A 25,152-nucleotide genomic window follows, 5' to 3' on the forward strand; every position below is an offset into this window, starting at 1 on the left:
GTTAATTGAAAAATTAATCTGTTTATGTAACTTGCGTTACTTTTAATGTGTTACACTTAACAATATATTCACTATATAAGAGCAGCTCTAGTGGTTTATTGATTGAAAACACACTCAGTCTTGCAGGTTGAGTGTAGATCTGAGCTACAGCGCATGTCGACCTGCATAATCTCTACACACACACACACACACACACACACACACACACACACACACACACACACACACTCAGACGGCCACCTGCTGCTGTCTGGATTATCAATCTGTCTGAGTCCAGATGCTTCATATGTCTCATCAGCTCATCTATGCATCTCTTCAAAACAATCACTAAACGACGTCATCACATTTCTCACAACTGCGAGTTTGTGTTTTAGAGATTGTAATCTTACATGCGCTGTGACTGTGAGATGCACACGAGTTTTAAACCAGAGAAATGTTACAACTAGAGATTCTTTAAAAATCTTTGGAACTATTTTATTTATATTATTAATTTATTTTATTTAGGTAACACTTTATTTGGTAACACTTGTAAAGTGTGTAAGGTTCCATTTGTTAACGGCTTTAGTTAACATGAACTAACTATGAACAATACTTCTACGGCATTTATTAATCTTAGTTAATGTTAATTTCAGCATTTACCAATACAGTATTGTTGAAAAGTTGTATGTTAATATTATTGGTAACACTTCCGTTTATAGTTAACTAGTTACATTAATGGACCTGAGCTGCACTTATTATAATTAAAATCAAAGATTAATAAAAATACTGTCATGAGTGTTTTTCTCAATGTTAGTCCATGTTAGTTAATGCATTAACTAATGGACCTTATTAAGTGTTACACTTTATTTTAGTGCCCTTGTTACACTTGTTACATGTACTTACTGTAATAATTACAATAAATAATGCATAATTTCATGCAATAACCCTATAGCAAGTATATGTTGTTAATTAATATCACTCAGTGCTGTAACAACGACAGATGTCTAATATGATTTGTTGGTAACACTTTATTTTGCATATGTGTTTGTTACACGTTACATGTAGATACTATAGTAATTACTATTAATTGTGCTTAATAACATCGAATCCTAACCCTAACCCTGTATGTAGTTCGTTATTATTACTCAGTAACGCTGTAACACGGACACCTTAAAATAAAGTGTGACCATGTGTTAACCTAAACTAGTCAAGAACTAGCCTCAGCTTGAAGAGTAAACAAATTCAAGAGTAACAGCTCTGAAAACTCAACATTACACTGGACTGGTGGATCACTAACAAACGCACACAACCGTAACGTCAACATTTGTCTAATAAACACACAAAGCACAAGCACAAAACAGCAAGTTTGAGACACTGAAACATGAGGAGAATAAGCCCCGCCCACCCTCTTCCTCTTCCTCTTCCTCCACTCGGCCCTTTTCTTCAGCTCATCTCCACACACACACACACACACACGTACCTGTCAAGCGTATCACACGTCTGTCTCGTTCTCATGTTCTTCTGTGTATCTCCTCAGTTGTACGACACTAAACTCCACACTAAAGTCTTAGTCAGGAGTGTTTCTCGTCCCCTTTCAGTCTCGGTGTCTCTCTGTCGCGTCCTCTGCTCACAATCACACTACAAATGCCTCTTTCCCCTCTTTATCCCGAGGTAAGATACTTACTTTTCAGATAAAGCATATTATGACAAATCGGCTGAACTGTGTGTGTGTGTGTGTGTGTGTGTGTGTGTGTGTGTGTGTGTTATGCGTGTGTATCCAGTGCTGTAAATACCATGATAGGGTGTTAGAGAGAGCAGATTTACACAGCTGATGCTTGAACATTTTGAGCGTGTCCAGAGGAAAATGTGGCTCAAACATGGCGCTCGCAACACCAAAGCCATGGGTTCGATTCCCAGATCAGGTTTGTACCTTGAATGCAATGCAAGTCGCTTTGGATAAAATCATCTGCCAAATGCATGAATGCAAACTCTCTCTGACACATTTATGCTCATGCATTTGACAGATGCTTTTATCCAAAACGACATACACTGCGATCAAGATATACTGTATATATTAGCATGAGTTCTGGGAGTCGAACCCATGATCTGCTGTATAAACAGGTGTTACTGACGCATTTTACAGTTGTTTACAGCTGAGATGTGCATCAGTGACTGGCCAGATCTCCTGAGGGCCTGAAAACACCAGGCCTGAGTCCAGCTCACTCAAATGCTCTGTACGAGACACAAGAGAGGCTTTCACACACATCTAACTCACACTAGACTGAACTGTCTGAGTCCAGCATCAGAACTGATCAACACACGACAAGAACAACATGTGGAACCAGAGATCTACACAAGAACAAGAGTGACCGTACAGTTCGGTCAAATATGGAGACGGAGGTGTTTTGTTTATCCTTAATGTGTTGAGTATCATAAATGGAAGGACCTGAACAAGTATGTGAGCCATGAATTGTAGACCTGTCACCTTGTCAAAGACTCTTCCCAGAGTATTTGGATCTTGTTTTCTTTGTAATGTCTTTCAGATGTAAAATAAAAGTATTCAAATGTGTGTGTGTGTGTGTGTGTGTGTTTGTGAGTGTGTGTGTGTGTGTGTGTGTGTGTTTGTGTGAGTGTGTGTGTGTGTGTGTGTGTGTGTGTGTGTGTGTGTGTGTGTGTGAGAGAGAGAGAGTGTGTACTTGTGTAAGTGTGTGTGTTTCTGTGAGAGAGTGTGTGTGTGCTTGTGTGTTTGTGTGTGTGTGTGTGTGTAAGAGTGTGTGCTTGTGTGAGTGTGTGAGAGTGTGTGCTTGTGTAAGTGTGTGTGTTTCTGTGAGCGTGTGTGTGTGTGTGTGTGTGTGTGTGTGTATGTGTGTGTGTGTGTGTGTGTGTGTGTGTGTGTGTGTTTGTGTGAGTGTGTTTGTGTGAGTGTGTGTGTGTGTGTGTGTGTGTGTGTGTGTGTGTGAGAGAGAGTGTGTGCTTTTGTAAGTGTGTGTGTTTCTGTGAGCGTGTGTGTGTGTGTGTGTGTGTGTGTGTGTGTGTGTGTATGTGTGTGTGTGTGTGTGTGTGTGTGTGTGTGTGTGTGTGTGTGTGTGTGTGTGTGTTTGTGTGAGTGTGTGTGTGTGTGTGTGTGTGTGTGTGTGTGTGTGTGAGAGAGAGAGTGTGTGTGTGTGCTTGTGTAAGTGTGTGTGTTTCTGTGAGAGAGTGTGTGTGTGCTTGTGTGTGTGTGTGTGTGTGTGTGTGTGTGTGTGTGTGTGTGTGTGTGTGTGTAAGAGTGTGTGCTTGTGTGAGTGTGTGAGTGGTGTTTTTTAGGCCCTGCAGATTAAATACTGTAAGCTTCTTATGTGGTGGATGTGTCCTTAATTTCAGTCTGCTCTGGGTCCTAGTGCCACACACTCCGGAGACATGGAAAATTCCAATACAACACACCACAGATGGATGGATGGATGGATGGATGGATGGATAGACAGATAGATAGATAGATAGATAGATAGATAGATAGATAGATAGATAGATAGATAGATAGATAGATAGATAGATAGATAGATATCTAACACAAGTGATTATTTAAATAACAATAAATAAGGTGGTAGTTCCAAAAAGCATTTAAACTTTGCAATAAAAATAAAACATTTTTTTTTCAGGATATCAATTTGTTTTAGTCCATATGTTTAAATAAATCAAATATTTAATAATACTAAAAGATAAAGTATACGAAACTTGTTTAGAAAGTGTTGATATCTCACTATGAACACTCAACTCATGCAATATTGTAATTGTAGACATACAGCGTCTAGATGTGTGTGTGTGTGTGTGTGTGTGTGTGTGTGTTAACTGAAGACGAACAGGTGTGTGTTTGAGTGAGCGCGTGCATGTTTCTGGATGTTTTCCCCCCAAATTAAAACAGTGTCAACTCACCAACTTTCCTGCAGACGCGATGAATCCTGTGATGATGAAGATGAAGTTGATGATGATGACGATGATGATGACGATGAAGACGCGGGGTTCTTCTCGTGTATTCCGCCAGTTTGAGACGCGGCCTGGTGAAGATATGACAGATATGAAAGGTCTGAACAGAGGCTGTTATACTGTCTGTGTCTCTTTATATCTGCTGATAAACCCCTTATAGAGTTTCTGTGGATTTGAAACTAGAAGAAATCCGATTCAATTAACAAGCGCAGAATCCGCTTTACACGCGCTCATTTACATCCTGACAATCATATGACAATACTGGGAGATTCACGAGCCTCAAACTCCCGCCAAATCACACACACTTCTGAAAAACTGTCTACATAACAATATAATAATGCTATAGCCTGAATTACAGCAGACAAATAGAAGACAAAATATAAACTAGTCTACAGTTTTAAAGAAAGGTTTTAAAACGAAACGAGCGGATGGGTTTCAATTATTATTATTATTCTTTCTTTATTTTTGGCAGAGGAAGTAGCCTAAACACCAACACATAGCTTAATCATTTCATTAATTATAAAATATTACATCAGAAAAAAATGTATAGGCTAATTCTTATTGTAGTTTAACCTATAGGCCATTGATATTTGTAATTAACAAGTGGAAAACGCGCTTTATTAAGCAAAGTACATCGAACTCAAGTCTAAAGTAAATATAAAATAACAAAAGATACAGATGATGAATTTAAAGGAACATTCATTAGGATATAATACAAAAAAACAGCAGAGAGAGAGAGAGAGAGAGAGAGATGATGGTGGATATTTGTGGGATTTGTGGAACACTGGGTCCTTTTGTTTCTTTAATCCCGTTTGGACGCGCACGCACGCGCGCGCGCACACACACACACACTCCAATTATTTCAGTATTTTGCAGCGATGTGAAATAATGAAATGTGTTTTTGTACGGCTGTGACGTGTAATCTGTTCTCTGAAACCGAGCCATGAGCGCGCATAACAGTTGCTTTAAATCGATCAGACCTTCATCACATCTCTGATCATTACACTGGAACGGAGATTCAGTTCTTCTTATCACAGAATCTCTGATGTGTCAAACAAGTCTTCAAACAGGTCCGTTCTCCATCTCTGCGAATGTTTTAGATATTTACAAAAATAAATAGGACACATCTTTGAAATTAATAAATTATTTAAATTGCGAATACCAAACGTACTGAGTTATGAACAATAATAACATTAATAGAATGTTCGTTCCAAAGTTATCTGAAAACGTCATTCATGGAACATTTTTTTCAGTTGGATGTTCGTCTAACGATTTTTAAATGTTGCTAGTTTCAGAACGTTCAGAGAACATTCAAATGTAACATTCCTATAATGTTTGAAGAAACGAAATGGAATGTTCGCTTAGGAATAACCAATAAAACTGACAGTGAAATCTTTAATGTTCTTAAAACATTCGCACAAAAACAAACAAACAAATACGTAACGTTTTTATTTAAAAATATTTTAGTTTGATGTTAATAAAATGCAATGTTCCCTTAACGTTCGCATTCGGTTTTTAAAAAACTGGATCTTTTGAATGTCCAGAGAGTAACTTAATGGGAACGTTTGCAAAAAAATATAGGCCATTTTTTTTTTTTTAGTGATTTATTGCGTCTTAATTCAAGCAAGTGTTAGTTTAGATAAATAATAATATAATATATAAATATATAAAGTAATATAATGTTAGCAACAAACACTAACAACACAGTAACTTGCATACTTTATTCAAACAAGATATACTTATATTGTGATTTTTGTCTAAACGCAATAACTTCTTATTAATAACTTCGAGAGAGAGAGAGAGAGAGAGAGAGAGAGAGAGAGAGGGAGGGAGGGAGGGAGGGAGAGGGAGGTGTGAAGGGAGGGGTTTGTTCAGGTCTTGTTCTTCTCTAATTAGCCGCCTCCTCCTCCTCTTCCTCACTTCAGCACTATCAGACGGAGACGGAGACACGCGCACCGAGCGAGCGAGCGCACCGAACACCCGAACACCCGCACACCCGCAACGGACACCGGACACACCGACCGCTGATGCCCGCTGGAGCTCACAGAGAGTCTCTCACATCAAAACAGAACAAATCAACCTGAAACTGACAGACAATCAGCCTGCGTAAAAATAAAGATCCATTTCAGACAGAAACAGACAGAAGGAGAGAGAGAGGGAGAGAGAGAGAGAAAGAGAGAGTGAGACAGGAGGAGAGAGAGAGAGACAGAGTTTATAGTCATGATGTCCTACATGAAACAGCCTCATTACTCCGTCAACGGCTTGACTCTGTCCGGAACCGGGATGGATCTCCTGCACTCCGCCGTCGGATACCCCAGTAAGTGCTTATTTAACTGCGTTTGCTTTTTTGGATTTATGCATTTTCCATGTCATATGAGAATTTATAGGTCAGATGTGACATTTAATGCGTGTCAAATGATATTTAAACTGCGCGTAAAAATGATATTTAACCTGCGTATAAATTTATATTTAACGCGCGTAAAAATGATATTTAAACTCCGCGTAAAAGTGCTGATCGGCTTAATATTCATAATATTTTAATAGTTTAAGAAGCGACCTGGAACTGAGGAAATTGCTAACAACTCTCATAATTAAGTATTTTATGCATATAAATGCGCTTAGAAACGTGCTGAAAACGTCATTATATATGAGTTACTTATAAATATGATTTATACTCCCTTTTGCTTTTCAGAATGCAAAAAAAAAAATATATATATATATATATATTTTGCGTGTATTAAAGATAGGCTATCATGACTAAATAGTTACAGCAATCGAAAATATAAAGTTTATAGATTAGGCCTTTATATCGAACTTCATTTTGAATTCGCCTTGTATATAATTTTTCGAATTAATTTGTTAAAAATCGAATGTTAAGTCAAAGCAACGAATATCCCTTTAAATGAGCTGTTGAAATATGAAAATGAGGGCGATGAACTAAAATGACACGCATGTGAAAATGTACATCGACAGTTTCAAGTGATTTTTTAAAAAAATATATTTTTTTCGATAATTATGACATAAATTGTTTAAATATCAGATGGCTTGGTTTATTTAGTAAAAGTCTGATTGATAATCGTTGAGCCAAATGCGAAATAATTATCATTGTAAAGACGGATAAATATAATAATTAATGCTGCTGATTGAGATAATTAATGCGAGTTTCCCGTTTGATCAATTGCAGTGAAACCTTTATTAATCCACAGAGTCAGAGATATTATATTATTTCAAGAAATTAAAAAACAACGCGTCGGTTAATTAATTATCAGGTTTATAGACTGAGTAAAAACATAACATTTATAGATACTACATAAATTCTTTCTTTTACAAGTGTAATAAAAAAAATACGATTACAATTATATTTTTGAACATATTGTGGATAATAGACAGATAGATGGATAGATAGATGTATTGAAGACACGATGTTGAACTGTTTTCAACATGAACTGGTGTTTATGTGTGTGTGTTTTCAGACACGCCACGCAAACAGCGGCGCGAGAGAACCACGTTCACGCGCGCGCAGCTCGACATCCTCGAGGCGTTGTTCGCCAAGACGCGTTACCCGGATATATTCATGAGGGAAGAGGTCGCGCTCAAGATCAACCTGCCCGAGTCCAGAGTCCAGGTGAGGCCAGAACACACACACACACACACACACACACACACACACACACTATACAATAAGGTCCCATTAGTTAATGCATTAATTAACATTTGCCAACAATAAGCAAAAATGAGTATATTAATCTTTATTAACATTAGTAATAAAAATACAGCAGTTGATTGTTGCGTTCATGTCAGCTCAGTCCCATTAAATAATATTAACAGATACTTTTTTAATTTAATACTGAACTATTAAATATTGAAATTAATATTAAATAAGTTAAATACTTGCTTTTAAAGTGTTGTTCATTGTTAGTTCATATTAACTAATCTAGTTGACTAATGTTAACAAATGGAACCTTATTGTAAAGTGTCACCTATATATATAGTGCTGTCAAATCGATTAATCCCAAAAAATCAATTCTAACATAAAAGTTTGTGTTTTTATAATATATACATATACAGTATGTAGACAGACACACACACACACACACACACACACACATATATATATATATTTTATAAACGAACTTTTATGTTAGATGTGATTAATCGCGATGAATCGATTTGACAGCCCGAATATATTTGTGTGTGTGTGTGTATATATATATACATACATACATACATACATACATACAAACATGTACATATATATATACATTAGTGGTCAAATCGATTAATCACGAGTAATTGATTAATTGCGAGTAATCGATTAATCACACTTAATCGATTTTTCCTGCTTGTTGTTTATTTGTATTTCTGATATATATACATATATATATATATATATATATATATATATATATATATATATATATACATATATATATATATATATATATATATATATACATATATATATATATATATATATATATATATATATATATATATATATATCAGAAATATAAATAAACGACAAACAAAAATAAATTACATTTAAAACAACTCAAAATAGCAAAGACATCAGCATGTTTCATGCGTCAGAGGCAGGCGTCCTGTAGCGTAACGCGACTGTGTGTTTTCCTGCAGGTGTGGTTTAAGAACCGGCGCGCCAAGTGTCGTCAGCAGCAGCAGCAACAGACCAGCGGCCAAACCAAACCCAGACCCCCGAAGAAGAAGTCCTCGCCCGCCCGCGAGCCCAGCGTGAGCGAGGCCAACACCGGCACCAACTACAGCCCTCCTCCCCCCCCACCTCCCCCCGGGACCTCCATCACCCCGAGCTCCACCAGCGCCACCGTGTCCATCTGGAGCCCGGCGTCCATCTCTCCGCTGCCGGACCCGCTGTCGGTGTCCGGGACATGCCTTCAGCGCTCCGGCGGCTACCCCATGACCTACACACAGGCCCCGGCGTACGGGCAAGGCTACGCCACCTCCTCGTCCTACTTCACCGGGCTGGACTGCAGCTCGTACCTGTCTCCCATGCACCCGCAGCTGTCGGCCACCGGGGGCGCTCTCAGCCCCATCACCGGCTCCATGAGCGGCGCTCTCAGCCAATCACCCGCCTCGCTGTCGTCCCAGGGCTACAGCGCCGCGTCACTGGGCTTCGGCGCCGTCGACTGTCTAGACTACAAAGACCAAACGGCGTCCTGGAAACTGAACTTCAGCGCCGCGGACTGTCTGGACTACAAGGACCAAAACTCCTGGAAGTTCCAGGTCCTGTAGGGCGCTCAGAAGGGAAAGTCAGTGCACTCTTCAAATGTAAAGGTTCCAAATGGTGTCTGCCGTAAATGAACCCTTCGTTTTGTGCATTTTGCGCAGTGGAAATGTCAAAGGGGTTCTTCATTGAAGCGTCGTTTATTTTTTTAAGAATCAGGGTGATCACGTCAAACCCGTATTCTGAGGCGTTCGTGCACAAATGAAGCGTTTCGTTTTGAGTTCTGGACAGAAGTGAAAACTGACTGGAGATGTTTCTAAAGGATGATTACCAGAACTTTTACTGTCCGTCTTGAGTGTTTTGAATGAAGTCTAGCTAGATGATAGATAATCGAGCAGGTTCTTTAACTGCGAAGATCAAGTATTTAGCACGTTCAGTAAAGCAGTGACTTACACCTCGATCTGACAATCATCATCATCATCATCTTCATCATCTGTACTGCAAAGGCTCTGTCTTGATGTTTTAGGAGGTGTATCATTATCATTAGATTAGATGATGTTTCATCCTTCAGAATCCCCAGAAACATATTCTTATGAATACGCTGCTTTTGATACTGAAGAACGAAGATGAAAGTGCTTTTGTGTCAGATAGGTGACAGAGCCCAAGATGATACATTTGTGTTTTTTATGTTTCTTTAATTGATATTATAATTTAGATCACAACATCTGTTGTCTGAGACGCCACACACTCTTTCTTTTCAATGTCAAACTTTACTTGAATGAAATCATGTGTTGAGTTACATGGAATTAAACTCTCTGACTCTTAACGTTTAGATTCTGCCAACAATCAGTGTTTGTTTTATTCGTCAATCTCAGGGGTTTTCAGGTTTTATAGGCTCCAACGCTCTTAATGTTTGTTTGTACAAAATCTTTTTTTTTTCAAATCAACACATTTTTCTGTCTTTGTTTGTAATGTCCTGCTTTTTCATTGTGTTTGCTTCTAGAGTCTTGTAGTTTTGAGACTTTCAATGAGTTATAAATAAACATTTCTTTCCATAAATACAGGACAAGTCGATGACATTGTTTTTTTAATTAAATCTTTTTGTTTAGAAAACAAAATAAGATCTTTTCAAATCAGTAAAACCAGTGGGTGTAAAAAAACTGTTAAATATCTAAAGAAAAATAAATTAGTAAATGAATGAATGAATGAATGAATACATAAATTATTGAACAAATAAACTAACAAACATGCATACATAAAAAAAATTAACAAACAAATACATACTTGCATTAGAAAACAAACAAATGAATCAATAAATACACAAAGAAAAAAAGAAAAAAAGAAACAAATAAATGCACATGCATACAAACAAAAAATAAGTAAATGCATGCATACATAGTGTTTTATTTGTCAAATACATTTATAAATGATCAATAATAATACAAAATAAAAATAACACAAACTATTTAAATGGCTAAATATTTTAATCCTAAAAGAAGCTCTATTTTATTTATGCATGAATTTTTTTGGATTTTTTTTAATTTGTGATTAAATATGAGCTGGATATGTTGTTTATATTAGATTAGCCCAATGAAAATGTCTGCTGTACATACTGTACACACACACACACACACACACACACACACACTCTCTCTCTCTCTCTCTCTCTCTCTCTCTCTCTCTCTCTCACACACACACACACACACACACACACACACACACACACACACACACACACACACACACACACTCTCTCTCTCACACACACACACACACACACACACACACACACACACACACACACACACACACTCTCTCTCTCTCTCTCTCTCTCTCTCTCTCGCTCTCTCTCTCTCTCTCTCACACACACACACACACACACACACACACACACACACACACACACACACACTCTCAAACACACACTCTCTCTCTCTCTCACACACACACACACACACACACACACACACACACACACACACACACACCGATTACAGCTTTTTCCAATTGCTAACACACAATTTTGCAAACTAGGCTGCTTTTATCAAAATACACAAAGTTCACAAAACCACACACCCAAACTGCAAAACCTCATATATCCTTCAAAATGAAGCACTGCAACCAAAACTACAGCATTATCAAAATCAAACTGCAAATTTGCACGAAATGGCGCACACTTCATTTATATTACCAGATTTTTGTCTAACCAACTACTCACTGTTGGGCACAATGAAGAGCACTCTCATCTTTAGTTTGCTTTGCCATAATACTAGTTGAAATAGTAGAAAATTCTTCAGATTGTTCGCATGCACAGAAATATTTGCATATACACACACATGCTGTTGAAACATTTATTTTTTTATTTTTCACCAAACAAGTCAGTGCAACATATGCACAGCAGAAATATTTACACTGGACTGAACAAAAATATGCTAAAAAAAACACAGTTTACTGAAAAAGATTGAAGTTTTAACAATGAACCATTGAGGTGATGGTCAGGTGACACATGTATCGGCCAATCAGCTCATGGAGTGTCATTTTGAATGGCAGTGTTTTGAAATGGCAAACATGTGACTTTATGTCAGATTGTTGTGTCTTATGCAGAGAACCGTGTTCAGTGCGTTTAAAAAGGGCCATTTTGAATTGCAAAATGTGTGTAAAGCAGAAAATGTGTTTAGACTTTTGGAGACTTGGGAAGAGGTTTTGCTCTCTGTGTGTCAGTTTAAATAATTGTGCTGTGCATGTCATTTTAGTGTATTGGCAATTGGAAAAAACTGTAAACCATCATGTGTTTGTCCATCATGTGTTATGAGAAAGAGAGAAGCAGAAAGAAACAAGTTAAGATGGAAAGAAGAGTCACAGAAGTGTGTGTGTGTGTGTGTGTGTGTGTGTGTGTGTGCGCGTGAGAGAGAATGTGTGTGTATGTGTGTGTGTGTGTGTGTGTGTGTGTGTATAATCTGGATGGATGCAGCATATGGCATGTTCAGTGCAGATGGGTTCAGAGACTCTCAGGACTTAAAATATGATTCATTTCTTTCCCTCTAATCCACAGACACATCAGAGCCGGAGTTCCTTCAATTTGCCTTTAATCGATTCCTAATCCCCCCCCCCCCCACACACACACTTAAACACACTCACACACACACAAGTGGGGCAGAATGACTTTAAATTAAAAACAAATATGTACACTTTTTTTGTGTGTGCTTTGTGTGTTTGTGTGTTTGTTAGTGTGTGTGTGTGTTTTAATTAGGATTGAAGAATATATATTTATATGTGTATTTTCTTTTATTCATTTTAAATGCCTTCATATTTAAAAACAGATATAACACACATAATACCTGCAGCCTGATTTGAAGAAATGATCCTGAAATGTCACCTTCATCCTCATCATCATTCGCTTCTCACCTGTAAAACACAAGCTAATTGAAGTGACTGTCATCATAACGACTCTCACAGAGTCAGGCTTCAACACTTCAAATCCCATGACATGATCATCAAAAATCTCCATCGGTCTTTTGATAATAATTTTACATTTGGCTTTTATCTCTGAACTGTAGAATTGAAAAGTAACTTTAGGTTCTCTGCATTGGATAACATAAACTAACAATGAGCAATACATTTCTTACAGCATTTATTATCTTTGACAATGTTAGTAAAAATACAAATGTTCATTGTTTATTAATGTTACTTCAAAGTATTTAAATGTATTAGTAAATTCTGAAATTAACTTGAACTAACAATGAACAATACTGCAGCATTAGCTGAGTTAACTAGTGTTAATTGATTATAATTTATCCTTATTGAATTTTCATAGTGGGATGATTTTAATTTCATACATCAGCTTCATCACTGACTCTCTTTCTGTCTACAGTAACTGTCTGTCTGTCTGTCTACAGTAACTGTCTGTCTGTCTGTCTGTCTGTCTACAGTAACTGTCTGTCTGTCTGTCTGTCTGTCTGTCTGTCTGTCTGTCTGTCTGTCTACAGCATCTGTCTGTCTGTCTGTCTGTCTGTCTACAGTGTCTGTCTGTCTGGCTACAGTAACTGTCTGTCTGTCTACGGTAACTGTCTGTCTGTCTACAGCATCTGTCTGTCTGTCTGTCTGTCTACAGTACCTGTCTGTCTGTCTGTCTACAGTAACTGTCTGTCTGTCTGTCTACAGTAACTGTCTGTCTGTCTACAATAACTGTCTGTCTGTCTACAGTAACTGTCTGTCTGTTTAGTTCCAACCCTAATCAAACACACCTGAATCAGCTCATCAAGCTCTTCAGAATTGCTTGAATATTCAAAGGCAGGTGTGCTGAAGCAGGTTGGAACTAAACTCTGCAGGACAGTGGCCCTCCAGGAGCAGGATTGAAGACCTCTGCTCTACAGTAACTGTCTGTCTGTCTGTCTACAGTAACTGTCTGTCTGTCTGTCTGTCTGTCTGTCTACAGTATCTGTCTGTCTGTCTACGGTAACTATCTGTCTACAGTAACTGTCTGTCTGTCTACGGTAACTATCTGTCTACAGTAGCAGTCTGTGTACAGTATCTGTCTTTCTGTCTACAGTATCTGTCTGTCTGTTTACAGTACCTGTCTGTCTGTCTGTCTGTCTACAGTATCTGTCTGTCTGTCTACAATATCTGTCTCTCTGTATACAGTAACTTTCTGTCTGTCTACAGTACCTGTCTTACTGTCAACAGTATCTGTCTGTCTGTCTGTCTATCTGTCTACAGTAACTGTCTATCTGTCTACAGTATCTGTCTGTCAGTCTACAGTAACTGTCTATCTGTCTACAGTATCTGTCTGTCTGTCTGTCTACAGTAACTGTCTATCTGTTTACAGTATCTGTCTGTCTGTCTACAGTAACTGTCTATCTGTCTACAGTATCTTTCTGTCTACAGTAACTGTCTATCTGTCTACAGTATCTGTCTCTGTCTACAGTAACTATCTGTCTACAGTAACTGTCTATCTGACTTCAGTACCTGTCTGTCTGTCAATAGTAACTGTCTGTCTGTCTACAGTTTCTGTCTGTCTGTCTCTGTGTTGGTTTGCAGTTTGTTATTTTTACTGATCTAATTTAGAAAATGTTTCAATCCTCTTACAGTCCAGCACTGTACAAAGTGAATTAGTCTGGATTACTGTCGCTCACTTCAGTCTTTCTCAGTCTCTTTCACTCTCACATTGCCTTTTCTTCAGTGTCAGAGCAACTCTGTGTCGATCAGTGAGTTTCATGAGCGACTGACGCTGGACAGACATTACCTGATCTCCATCTCTCGTGAAGACCTTCAGTTTACACTTCTGTGAGACGGTTCAGTGCAGATTAAACTGGTTCAGACATTCATCATTCCTGCCGATGTCCAGCAATATTCATTAAAGCTCAGTTTTACATTCAACCAAAAATCATAGTAAAGTTATATATATATTAGTGCTGTCAAATCGACTAATCATATCTATAAATGTGTGTATGTATATGTACAGTACACACACACACACATATATATATATATATACACACACACACACACAAAAACACATGCATAAATATTAAATTTACAAACTTACGTTAGATGCGATTAATCGATTTGACAGTACTATCTATATACTATAACTGTACAGTGACTCACATATAGTCTGAATCCATTCTCTTCTCTCATTTTCTGGCAAACCATCTTAAACCGTCTCTGAAAGCCAAACAAACATCAGTGGAGAAGCTCTCCTGCTCTTCATGCACAATTACTGCATGTTTACTGAAATAAATAAACTCAATTTCCCCTATAATTCCACAAATCAGGCTCTAATCATTAATGAAACACGTGAAGTATCAGCGTTACATAATGAGTGTTTATGAAATCATGTCTGAACAAACCTTACATCTAAAACTAAATTTTCTTTTCAAAACAGTGATGGATATGCATTTTATCAGGCAATTATAAAGCAATGAATTATATACAATAATAAGAATGTCAATATATTATTGAGGTATAATGATATCACAGCAATACTCAGCTGGAGATCAGAGAGATTAGTTTAAACAATTTCACTTTTTAGCCAAAAGAACAGAACTGAAGCTGAAGGCACTGTTTACATTATATTTATTAATGAATTACATATTTTATTAAATTCTTCTAATGTGTATATATATATTTTTGTTGGCTCATTTTCACAATATAAAGCATATGAACATTATATGTTTTGAATTGAACTGTATCACTATTTTGCAAAGAAATCTGTGTTTAATCCTTCAGTGAGGATGAACATCATAAAACAATCCCTGAATATAAAAATAATGTTAAATCACTGAGGACCTTTATCCTGAAGCTGGAAAAACTCTTTCCAAACAAGCAGGCCATTAAGACACAACAAAGCGCATGCGAACACAAACTAAATCACTAAATCTGTTTGAGTGAGTGCATATGTTCAATGTGTCTCACTCGTTCTCTTTTTCCTCTTTCCTTTCTCCTCCTGTTTTTGAGCACTAACAGCTCCTAATCTCTCCATTCTCTCTCAGTCTAATCCAGGCCTGACCTCAATCCAGTGATGTAATGCGTCATGTGACACGGACGGACGACGGTTTCCACCAATCAGAGCGCTCGGAGCAAGTCTACGTGAGGAGACACAACCTTCTTACAGGGACGCTGGACACTAAAAACATGATTCATAGAGAATGGAAAATATGTTTTTACATGCATGTGTTTGGGTTACTCTATGATCGTTATAATAGACTTCATACAAAAACAACAGGAACTAGTTCACCACTGGATTGACCAATCAGAAAACAGCACTGGAGTATAAATAGTGTTTACAGCTATATATAAATATAAAAAAAACGAATGAAAATGACAAAAGCTCTTACCAAAATTACTAAAACTCAAAAGACAATTAATATTCAGTAATATTATTAATTTGACTACACTGACACTATCATGATGAGAACAAAACTTGAATTGAATTGAATTGATCTGAATAATGACACTGTTGTCTGTTTAGAGCTCCTATACAGCAGAGTTTGTCTCATATTTAATAAAGTTGCATCAATGACCGTTATTTTCCTGTTTATTATCTATATTGTATAGAAACAAATCTAACTTAAACTGCTTTAACATATTAACAAATACTATATATAACAGTACATAAACAGTACTAATATAACACTGGTACAGTACATAAGTCACTGTGTGTTTTATTTTATTCAATGTCCTACACTGAAATGCCAGTGACTGTTCAGCTGTTCTTATTGAAGTGTCTCTTACTCTAGACTCCTCCTCCATCTGTCTGTAGTACAGCGTGACCTGTGACACACATGGAGCTTACACACACACACACACACACACACACACACACACACACACACACACACACACACACACACACTCTTTCACTCTCTCTCTCTCTCTCTCACACACACACACACACACACAGACACACACACACACAAATTAAATTTGAACAAGTTCATAAAATCTTTAAGATATTAGGTTAAACTCATTAGGCTTGCTGTCCACTGATGAGGGGCTCAATGAGGCAGCTTCAACTTGAGCTCTGATATATCCCCCAAAAGTGCAGAATAAATTTGGGACAGAGAGTTGGATTTAGCATGATCAAAATACTTAAGGATTTAAGTATATAGGATACCCAAAAGCTTAAGTATGATACCCCCAAAAGGAGTGGGAAAAAAATTAAGCGGTATGAAGCATGAATGAACACACACACGCTGTGGCAGTGATATTTAACGGGGCTCCTGAAGAAGCTGGGCTGGAACGGGTCTCCCTACTATGTCAACCATGTGGAGCAATGAGCGGTGCTTCAGCGGGAGCTGTGTTTGAAAGATTGTGCCTGCGTTCGTTGCTGTGTGAACAGCATGAGGCTTGTGGACGTTTGACTAGTGTACATCTCGCCGCTGCACTGCTGTGGCAGTGACTTTCTGAAATTACTCCTGCGGGAGTATTTTGGGACTGGAGGATTAAGCACAAGGCTGGAGTACACCCTGCCGCAACGTCCACGACATGGAGCCCCATTAAGTCAAAAGAACATGGGGAGCCCAGATGTCACAGACGGGGAGGAGGTCCTCATCCCTTAAGGCAAACGGTCCACTGATTTCCAAAGCAAGCCTCCCTACCGCAGAAAGAGGTAGCCTTCAGTATATAGATAAATTGCAGAACTACCGTCCTTCTGATGCGGGAGTTTAGATCACGTAAAGACATGAGGGCCCGCTATGCCCAAGGGACATACTATCCTTGGTATCTCCAGTCCACTTGTTTGGATAAGAGGGCCCACACTGCAATCCGAACAAGAGAGTGGTTAAAAACATGAAGGATCACACTGCGATTCGGACAGGGACAGGCCCCATGGTCCCGAACGGAAAGCTCACAATGCGACTGAACCACTGCATTTCGAAGGAGAGAGCCACCCGAATATGTATAAATAGGAAGTTTACTCTGTAATCAAAACAGGAGAGCCCACACTGCAAGTCGAACAGGAGAGCTCCAGAGGAATACAAGCCCTGCGGGGCTAGGTAAGCGGAAAGATGCAAAATAGTAGGGAGAAGTGGTCCAGACTCAGAAAGTTTCTAGTGTTTGGTGTGCTTGGTTATATAATGTAGATCTGATCAAAAATATGTTTTGAAGGCATGGGACGGCCATCGACCTGGCATTTTGGTGTTCTTTGGTGTGATTTGGTGTTCGGATAGGCCCCTCTGCGCTGCTGTGGTGGCTGCCCCTATGCGGAAGGAATGGGAAGAGAAATGTTTGGTTGGGATGCCGGAACTGTTGAGAATGGATTTGAGGTTCTTTTGAAACCAATGTCTGGAAGCAGGGAGGTTTTTATCAATGATAACAAGAGGGTTGAGAGGAGAGGTAAGGGTTGAATTTTAAGTTGGTGAATTTTGAGACTCTGAGGAAGCCAAAGAAAGCCAAATTGAACAAATTGATGGGTTCTTGTTTTGTTGGGGGAAAATACTGCTACGTGCTTAACATGCTAAGAATGTTGATGGTTAAAGGTTGTCTGGAGTCTGGACAAAGGGAATTGTTTTTGTAAACCTTTGATGAGGAGGGAGAATTTGAAATGATGGTCGTGGATGAGCTTGAAAAAGAAATTAATGCCGGTGAGGTAGACTTTGATTGGTACGTGGTACGAGGTACGTGATGAAGGAGGATACTGAGAGGAGGGAAAACTTGGGAAAAACCATGTTGTGAGCTCTGTGGAAGTTTCAGAAGGAACTCCAAGCTGTCCAGTAGGTTTGGAGTGTTCTGAGGGGGTGGTCTAGAGGAATATGAGTATATTATCTGTCTATATTATATGTCTACAGTATCTGTCTGTCTGTCTACAGTAACTGAAGTGAGCAGAGAAGGAAGATCAATATCTGCACCTGATAGAATTAGGGAACGGAGGTGGGCTGAGACTGGAGGTGGTTTCATGGCGACTTCGTTAGGAGGAGCTGGAAGATGGACTGCTGTGGCGAGAGAATGAGCTGGCAAGTGGATTGGACCTGAAGAACAAGTTTTAACAACAAGAAAGAAATAGAAGTGGATGAGGACTGAGTCCTAGCTTTAGTGAGATTTTGAAGTGTTTGGAATGCTGGATTTGTTAGAACTAATGAAGAGATCGTAGAGTTGAGCTTTTGATGATCTGAGGGAGAAATGGACTCCAGAGCTGGAGAGGACTTGAGGTAGATACCATTTTGAAATAGGTGGAATTGGTGGATTAGCAGCGGTAGAATGAAGAGATGAAGTCTGTGAAGAAGATGGACTAGATATAGTTTAAAAGATGTATAGCTTGAAAGATTAGATGGGCTTGCTCCTCCCTAACTTACATTTAGGAACTTAATTTCATCTCAAGTTAGTGACACAAAGTGCACTATATAGTGGATAGTGAATTATTCAAACAGTGTAAATATGCTTTCCATTGGGGCAAATGATTTGACTGGTTTCAAGTTAGTGAAAACGTTAGCTCCGGTCTATGGAATTAATTTTGTTCCAATAATAATGAACGTAACTTTTCAAGAAACTAATTCAAATATAAATTGAAACTGAATAAAATATCTTTGAAACTGAAAAAGAATAAATCGCAGGCAAATTTTTTGACTTCGTTTTTAATACACTGCATGTTTTGCTAACTATTTCTCATATTGCGTTCGCTGATCTGAACTTACAAATGCGCTTCCAGAGTTTTCATTTACGCTTTTGAAGTTTTCGCTTACGCTTCTGAAGTTTTCGTTTACGCTCCCAGAGTTTTCGTTTGCTGTTCTGGGGTGCGTTTCCCGAAAGCATCGTTGGCCAACTATGGTCGCAAGTTCATCGCAATGTCCATTGAACTCTATTGGTAACGACGGAACTTGCGACCATAGTTGGCCAACGATGCTTTCGGGAAACGCACCCCTGACACATTTCTCTCGTGGGGGCGGGGCTAGTAGCAGTGCGTTCTCATTGGCTACTGAGGTTTTTATTGACAGCTTCTTGACCAGGAAGTGAAGACGTCAGTGCTGTGTTTATGTGTGGATTTGAGCGTCTTAAGCACAGCTTTCTATTTCATTTTAATGATATTAAGTTAGGTTTGTTTTTTAATTTTATCTGTATTTACCTGCTGCTGCTACTACTTTGTCGACAGAAGCTTTTAGGAGCACAAGAGATCTATTCAGTCTATTCAGGTGTAATTGTACATTAAAGTACTGTATAATACTTAAAATATTGTATAGTGTCCAATGTTTTCGGAGAATATTTGTTTATTCCTGATGATTCTTTTGCATGTTAGGCTCTGATTAGTTTGAGCTGTTACAATTTAAAGAGAATACTAGCAAACGTGTGTGATATATTCAGCCGTCAAGAAAGTCAAACTTCAACCAGGTAATCAAGGTTGGCAACCATGGCCATCACACTACTCACTGTTAGCATGATATACATTTACACCATCAAAATTAATTGTCACTTAAATAAGAGGAATTTAAACAATATGAAAATTACAATCGTGGCCTGCTGTCAGATGATACAGACCTCAAAGGGCATTTCATTACATATGTCACAGAAAGAATGTTCTTGTTGCCATTTTTTTTTTTAAATTGATAATTGTATTTAGTTATTTCATTTAATTAATACTATCTTCTAAGATTTAAAATTGTAAATATATTTTAACAATCATCAACCATTTCAATTGTGACTTATACAACCAGTTAAATTAATGTAATTGAAAATATGAATTCAATTAAATTTACATTCTTTATTGTCACTAAAGCATACACACAAGTATCAGAGTGAAGGTCTTGGATGCAATTATGTTGTGACAGGAAAGACCAGAATTCACAAAACATTAACTGCATAATATACATGTAATGCACAGTATTCTCATGATACATTACTATACAAAATGAAAAATTACAAATACTGAATACATTTAAAAAATTCATATACATTTTAAATGTTGCAATGATTCTTTGAACAGTTCCTGTTGCAGTTCAAGTAACAAAGCAGTGACTGGACACAAGCAGTACAAGGATAGTCCACCCAAAACATGAGAATTCTCTCATCATTTACTCTCCTTCATGCCATCCCAGGTGTATATGACTTTCTTCTTCACATAAACATAGACAAAGATTTTTAAGGAAATAATCCATCTCTGTGAGTCCATAATACAAGTGGATTGTAACCCATGTACGTAAGACAGTTGGTCGGAAGTGATTTTTCGCATGGATTACCGTCACGCTCACTGTGTGTGGTCGTCTTTAGGACTCGCAGAGATGGATTACTTTCCTTACAATCTAATGATATAATATCTGTAGAAAGAAAGTAGAATGCATCTGGGACAGCATGAGGGTGAGTAAAATAAGAGAGAATTTTATTTTTGGGTGAACTATCCCCTTAACATTCATTTGCTGTTGGTATGCTAATCCAAGATCAGCATAGACTAATAAGAATAAAGTGCAACCTCTTGTGAACTGTGTTTGTTTTAATCTAGAGGAAATTAAAATATTTGCTAGTTTATATTAAAATAAAATAAATCAGGTGTCTGAAGATCAAGATCCCAGTCATTCAAAGGTGATGTGTCTGAACAAAGTAAGATTATTGTCTGAAAGGGACAGTGGATCTCTGGTATTATCACTCCATCCCAGTGGCGGCTGGTGCTAAAAAAATTTGGGGGGGCACAACAAACTGAATTATTAATTCATGACTGAATGTTGGCTTATTGCTAATAACAATTTAACAGTGATAAAAATGTAGCTATCATTAGCCTAAAGTTTAGCTAAAACTTCAGCCGGTGTAGGGTTGGGAAATAGCCAATTGCCAAATAAATCTGAATTTTTGGGCTAAATGGCGATATAATCTGAGTATTTAATTATTATTTTTCTATTTGAATAAAAAAAACCTTGTATTTATTTTTTTTTTTAAATATTTAATATCCTGATCAATATTGTCCTACAAACAATATTCATATTGAAGGTTATAAAAACAAACAGTGTAACCTTGCTGTCTATCTGCAGTCTATCCAAAAAAGGGGTCAAATCACATTACATTCTAACATTGCCACATTACAATCTAAAAACAAAATAATGCTTTTTAAATAAGTAATTTGCTAAACTTAAAAAAAAAGAAGCTAATATCATAAAAGTACACATGTAGGTTTGAAATTCTCTAGCACATTTATGTTCACCAACAACAACAAATATTCAACAACAAATGTTTTAGCTAAATATATTTATAATTTAGTGCTAATGTATATTTTAGTCAGAATAATTGCGCTCCGTCTGTTCGGCGCGCATGCACGCCAGCACGCGGCGGCGCTCGTTCACGGAAGTATAGCTTGCAGAAAGCTCGCCCACTCATGACATCAAACTGGAAATATTGACTTTCTAACATTTATAGATGGAGAATATGTCCGTGAAATGTAAATTATGCACTGAGAAAATTATTGGATGTCACTTCAGCTTATGGCTAAATACTATTAGAGGTATATTTGTTTCCACCAATCGCTGCACAAGTTAAGGTTACGTATGATGACGAAAGCACGTTAGTGCGAGCCCTTCCGGAACCCATAGGGAATGCATTGCAGTGCCTGCAGTTCGAAAAAAAAAATCTTTGAATGTAAGTCTATGGGAAGACTCTGGGCGATTCTCAGCCAGAGTGAAATCGCCCAAAAAGAGGCGGTACTCCACAGAACGTGACTTGGCGCTGATTGGACTATATCCAGAGGCAGAACAACAGTGAGTGACTGCTAGCGTAACTCTGTGGTTGAATGAGATAGTGATTGAAAAAGTCCCTTTCACACTTTGGTGGTGCGTCGCCCGATCGCCCTAATGAAGAAACCGCCGCTGCTCCATCCTCTGTGTCAGCATCAGAATTTTGTTTATGGAAAAGTTGCTCCACTCCCTGGAAAATGAGAGAGGAAATGTATTATAATCTAACAATACAAACTACTTTGAACTCCCACATACAGTAACAAGTTGTAGATTTAAAATATTTTTTCCAAACAAATTATATAAATGTTTTAAGGGATTTTACAGTACTAGCTTAAATATTTACCTCGGGAGTCATGAAGCATTTATCATCTGTAATACTGTTGTGTAACCAGTAGATGGCTGTATAGCCCTATATATAAACATATATCCATGGCTGTGTATTCCCCAGTTGCTGGATGTTTTCAGTTATAATTACTTGCATGTATTAAGGTTTTAATTTGGACATATATTTATTATTAAAGACTATTACAGATTAAGCATTTTTCTCAGAAATGTTCATTTGAAGTGCAATTTTTGGCATTATTATTAGTCAAATATGGACACAGAAAAAGCATTTACTCATACTAGCTACATATAATAGCTTTATCTATCAGTCATCTTTATCACACAAAAGTAATCAGAATAAATAATTTCTAAATAATTAAATAATTTTCAAGATTCAAAATAATTGAGTGTTTATTATTATGAACAGAGACGTGTTCTGTGGTCAAGTCGTTTCTCTCCTCTTTCAAAAACTCTGCATCGCAAATTAATCAGCAATTGAGAAATTCAGGTTTAAATAGCTTTATTGGCATGGTTAAAAAAAAGGCTTTACATTGCCAAAGTTGAATCAGGCAGTGATTGACAGCGCTCTGGTCCTTGGGCATCGGTCATTGACTGATACAGTACTTTTTGTACTGTAGGCTACAGTACAGTCAGATACTGTACATTACTCTAGCCCAATGTTGGTTGGGGTGGCTGGGGGGAAATATGATCTAATCGAAGACTGTAACCGAATGTAGATAAACAAGTCATGTAATTATTGGACTAAGTTAAATCAAGACAACACAGCTGTATAATGTTATGGGCTCTCACTGAGCTCTAAAATGCCTCTCCACCTGAAAAAAGCCAGTAGGCTACTGTATTATAAATAGTATTAGTATAGTATTGATTAAAAATAAATAAATCTGACTCACCTCGAATAGGCTATCCAGTATCCTGATAGCGACGATGGCTAATGATAATGATAATGATTCGTCTGTAGGCTACTATTCCTTCTATAAGAAATCATCTCAACAATATAAAAATACAAAAAAATACAGATATAAACTTAATATCATTAAAATGAAATAGAAAGCTGCGCTTACAGACGCTCACATCCACACATAAACACAGCACTGACGTCTTCACTTCCAGGTGAAGAAGCTGTCAATCAAAAACGCAGTAGCCAATAAGAGCACACTGCTACTAGCCCCGCCCCCACGAGAGAAATGTGTCAGACCAGCAAACGAAAACTCTGGGAGCGTAAACGAAAACTTCAGAAGCGTAAGCGAAAACTTCAAAAGCGTAAATGAAAACTCTGGAAGCGCATTTGTAAGTTCAGATCAGCGAACGCAATATGAGAAATAGTTAGCAAAACATGCAGTGTATTAAAAACGAAGTCAAAAAATTTGCCTGCGATTTATTCTTTTTCAGTTTCAAAGATATTTTATTCAGTTTCAATTTATATTTTAATTAGTTTCTTGAAAAGTTACGTTCATTATTATTGGAACAAAATTAATTCCATACCGGTCCAGAGACACGACACACAGAGTGGATTATATGATCGAGTCGCCGCAGAACACAAAACACATCGGATCCTTTCAATTCTGCACAGAATTCTGTATTTTTAAAGCGACATGGAGGAAATTAAGAAGATAAACGGTTAAAGATTAGGAGGAAACTGCAGCTTTACCAAGCTGTGATATAAATGAAACGTTTTTGGCTATTTAAAAAAAGGGGAAGAGCTGTTTGATATGCCCCGCCCTGTCTTCCTGTTTAACACACGAATAACGCTGTGAGTTTCAAGGCACATCAGTGGGACTTTGAACTCTTTAAATTGCGCTTTTTTCTTCCCTATTGTGATGTATGTCCGAGTGAAACTTCTCAAACAAGAACAAATGTGGGCGGGGCTTGATTTTATCTGTGGGAAATTGATTGGATGGTTGTGGTTTGCTATTGGTGGATCTCATGTGAGTGACATGTTGCCCTGCCCTCGTCATCAGAGAAGAGAAGAGAAGAGATGAAGCGAAGTTATTCTGATTCAAGATTACCAGGAATACGATTTTAAAATGATCACAGATCACAGATCATCATTTAAAATAAACACTGCAATATTCCATTTTGATTTCATGGTGACCAACTTCAGGGGTTTGTTGTAACAGGACAGTGGACAAACGATGTGCAGATGTGTGTGTGTGGTCTTTTAAACACCTCCAGCATCAGCGTTAGATCGTCTCGTCTGTCTGTCTCTCTGTTAATCTGCCGTGTGTCTGTCAGCACTTTGCAGATGCAGACAGACGGATTGGACTTAAATCCCCCAGTATGACACAGATGGACAAACCACACAGACCTTGGAGAAGGTGAACACACACACACACACACACACACACACCAGTCTTCCAAAGCCATATATTCAGTGTAAATGGCTGTTATTGTGTATACGTGTGTGTCTGTGAGAGAGAGTGAGTGTGTCTGTGTCTGTGTGTGTGTTTGAGTGAGTGTGTCTGTAAGAGAGATTGTGTATGTGAGTGTGTGTGTGTGTGAGAGAGAGAGTGTGTGTGTGTG

At 37.9% G+C, this 25,152-nt stretch overlaps 1 protein-coding gene across 2 annotated transcripts; it reads left to right on the forward strand.

Moving 5' to 3' along the window:
* The first annotated feature begins 3,405 nt into the window (after nt 1-3,405).
* Nucleotides 3,406-10,435, forward strand: otx5 (orthodenticle homolog 5). 2 transcript variants are annotated; one of them, XM_079886573.1, is made up of 4 exons: nt 3,406-4,040; nt 5,868-6,259; nt 7,416-7,567; nt 8,578-10,435. In XM_079886573.1, exons 2-4 carry the CDS (start codon nt 6,163-6,165, stop codon nt 9,208-9,210), a joined length of 882 nt encoding a protein of 293 aa, XP_079742699.1. In that variant the 5' UTR covers nt 3,406-4,040; nt 5,868-6,162; the 3' UTR covers nt 9,211-10,435. The 2 variants fall into 2 exon arrangements, with proteins under 2 accessions (XP_079742699.1, XP_079742698.1); XM_079886572.1 differs by lacking the exon at nt 3,406-4,040 and having other exon boundaries at nt 5,854-6,259; nt 8,578-10,429.
* Nucleotides 10,436-25,152: the final 14,717 nt, after the last annotated feature.

The sequence above is a fragment of the Squalius cephalus genome, assembly GCF_949319135.1.
Source record: "Squalius cephalus genome assembly, chromosome: 11".
Taxonomy (NCBI): Eukaryota; Metazoa; Chordata; class Actinopteri; order Cypriniformes; family Leuciscidae; genus Squalius; species Squalius cephalus.

Bases quoted from the DNA above. Each gene is read 5' to 3' on its own strand.
- otx5 (XM_079886573.1), top strand. From the start codon at position 6,163: ATGATGTCCTACATGAAACAGCCTCATTACTCCGTCAACGGCTTGACT. The intron at 6,260-7,415 runs GTAAGTGCTTAT...GTGTGTTTTCAG, and splicing joins CTCCGCCGTCGGATACCCCA to ACACGCCACGCAAACAGCGG. The intron at 7,568-8,577 runs GTGAGGCCAGAA...GTTTTCCTGCAG, and splicing joins TGCCCGAGTCCAGAGTCCAG to GTGTGGTTTAAGAACCGGCG.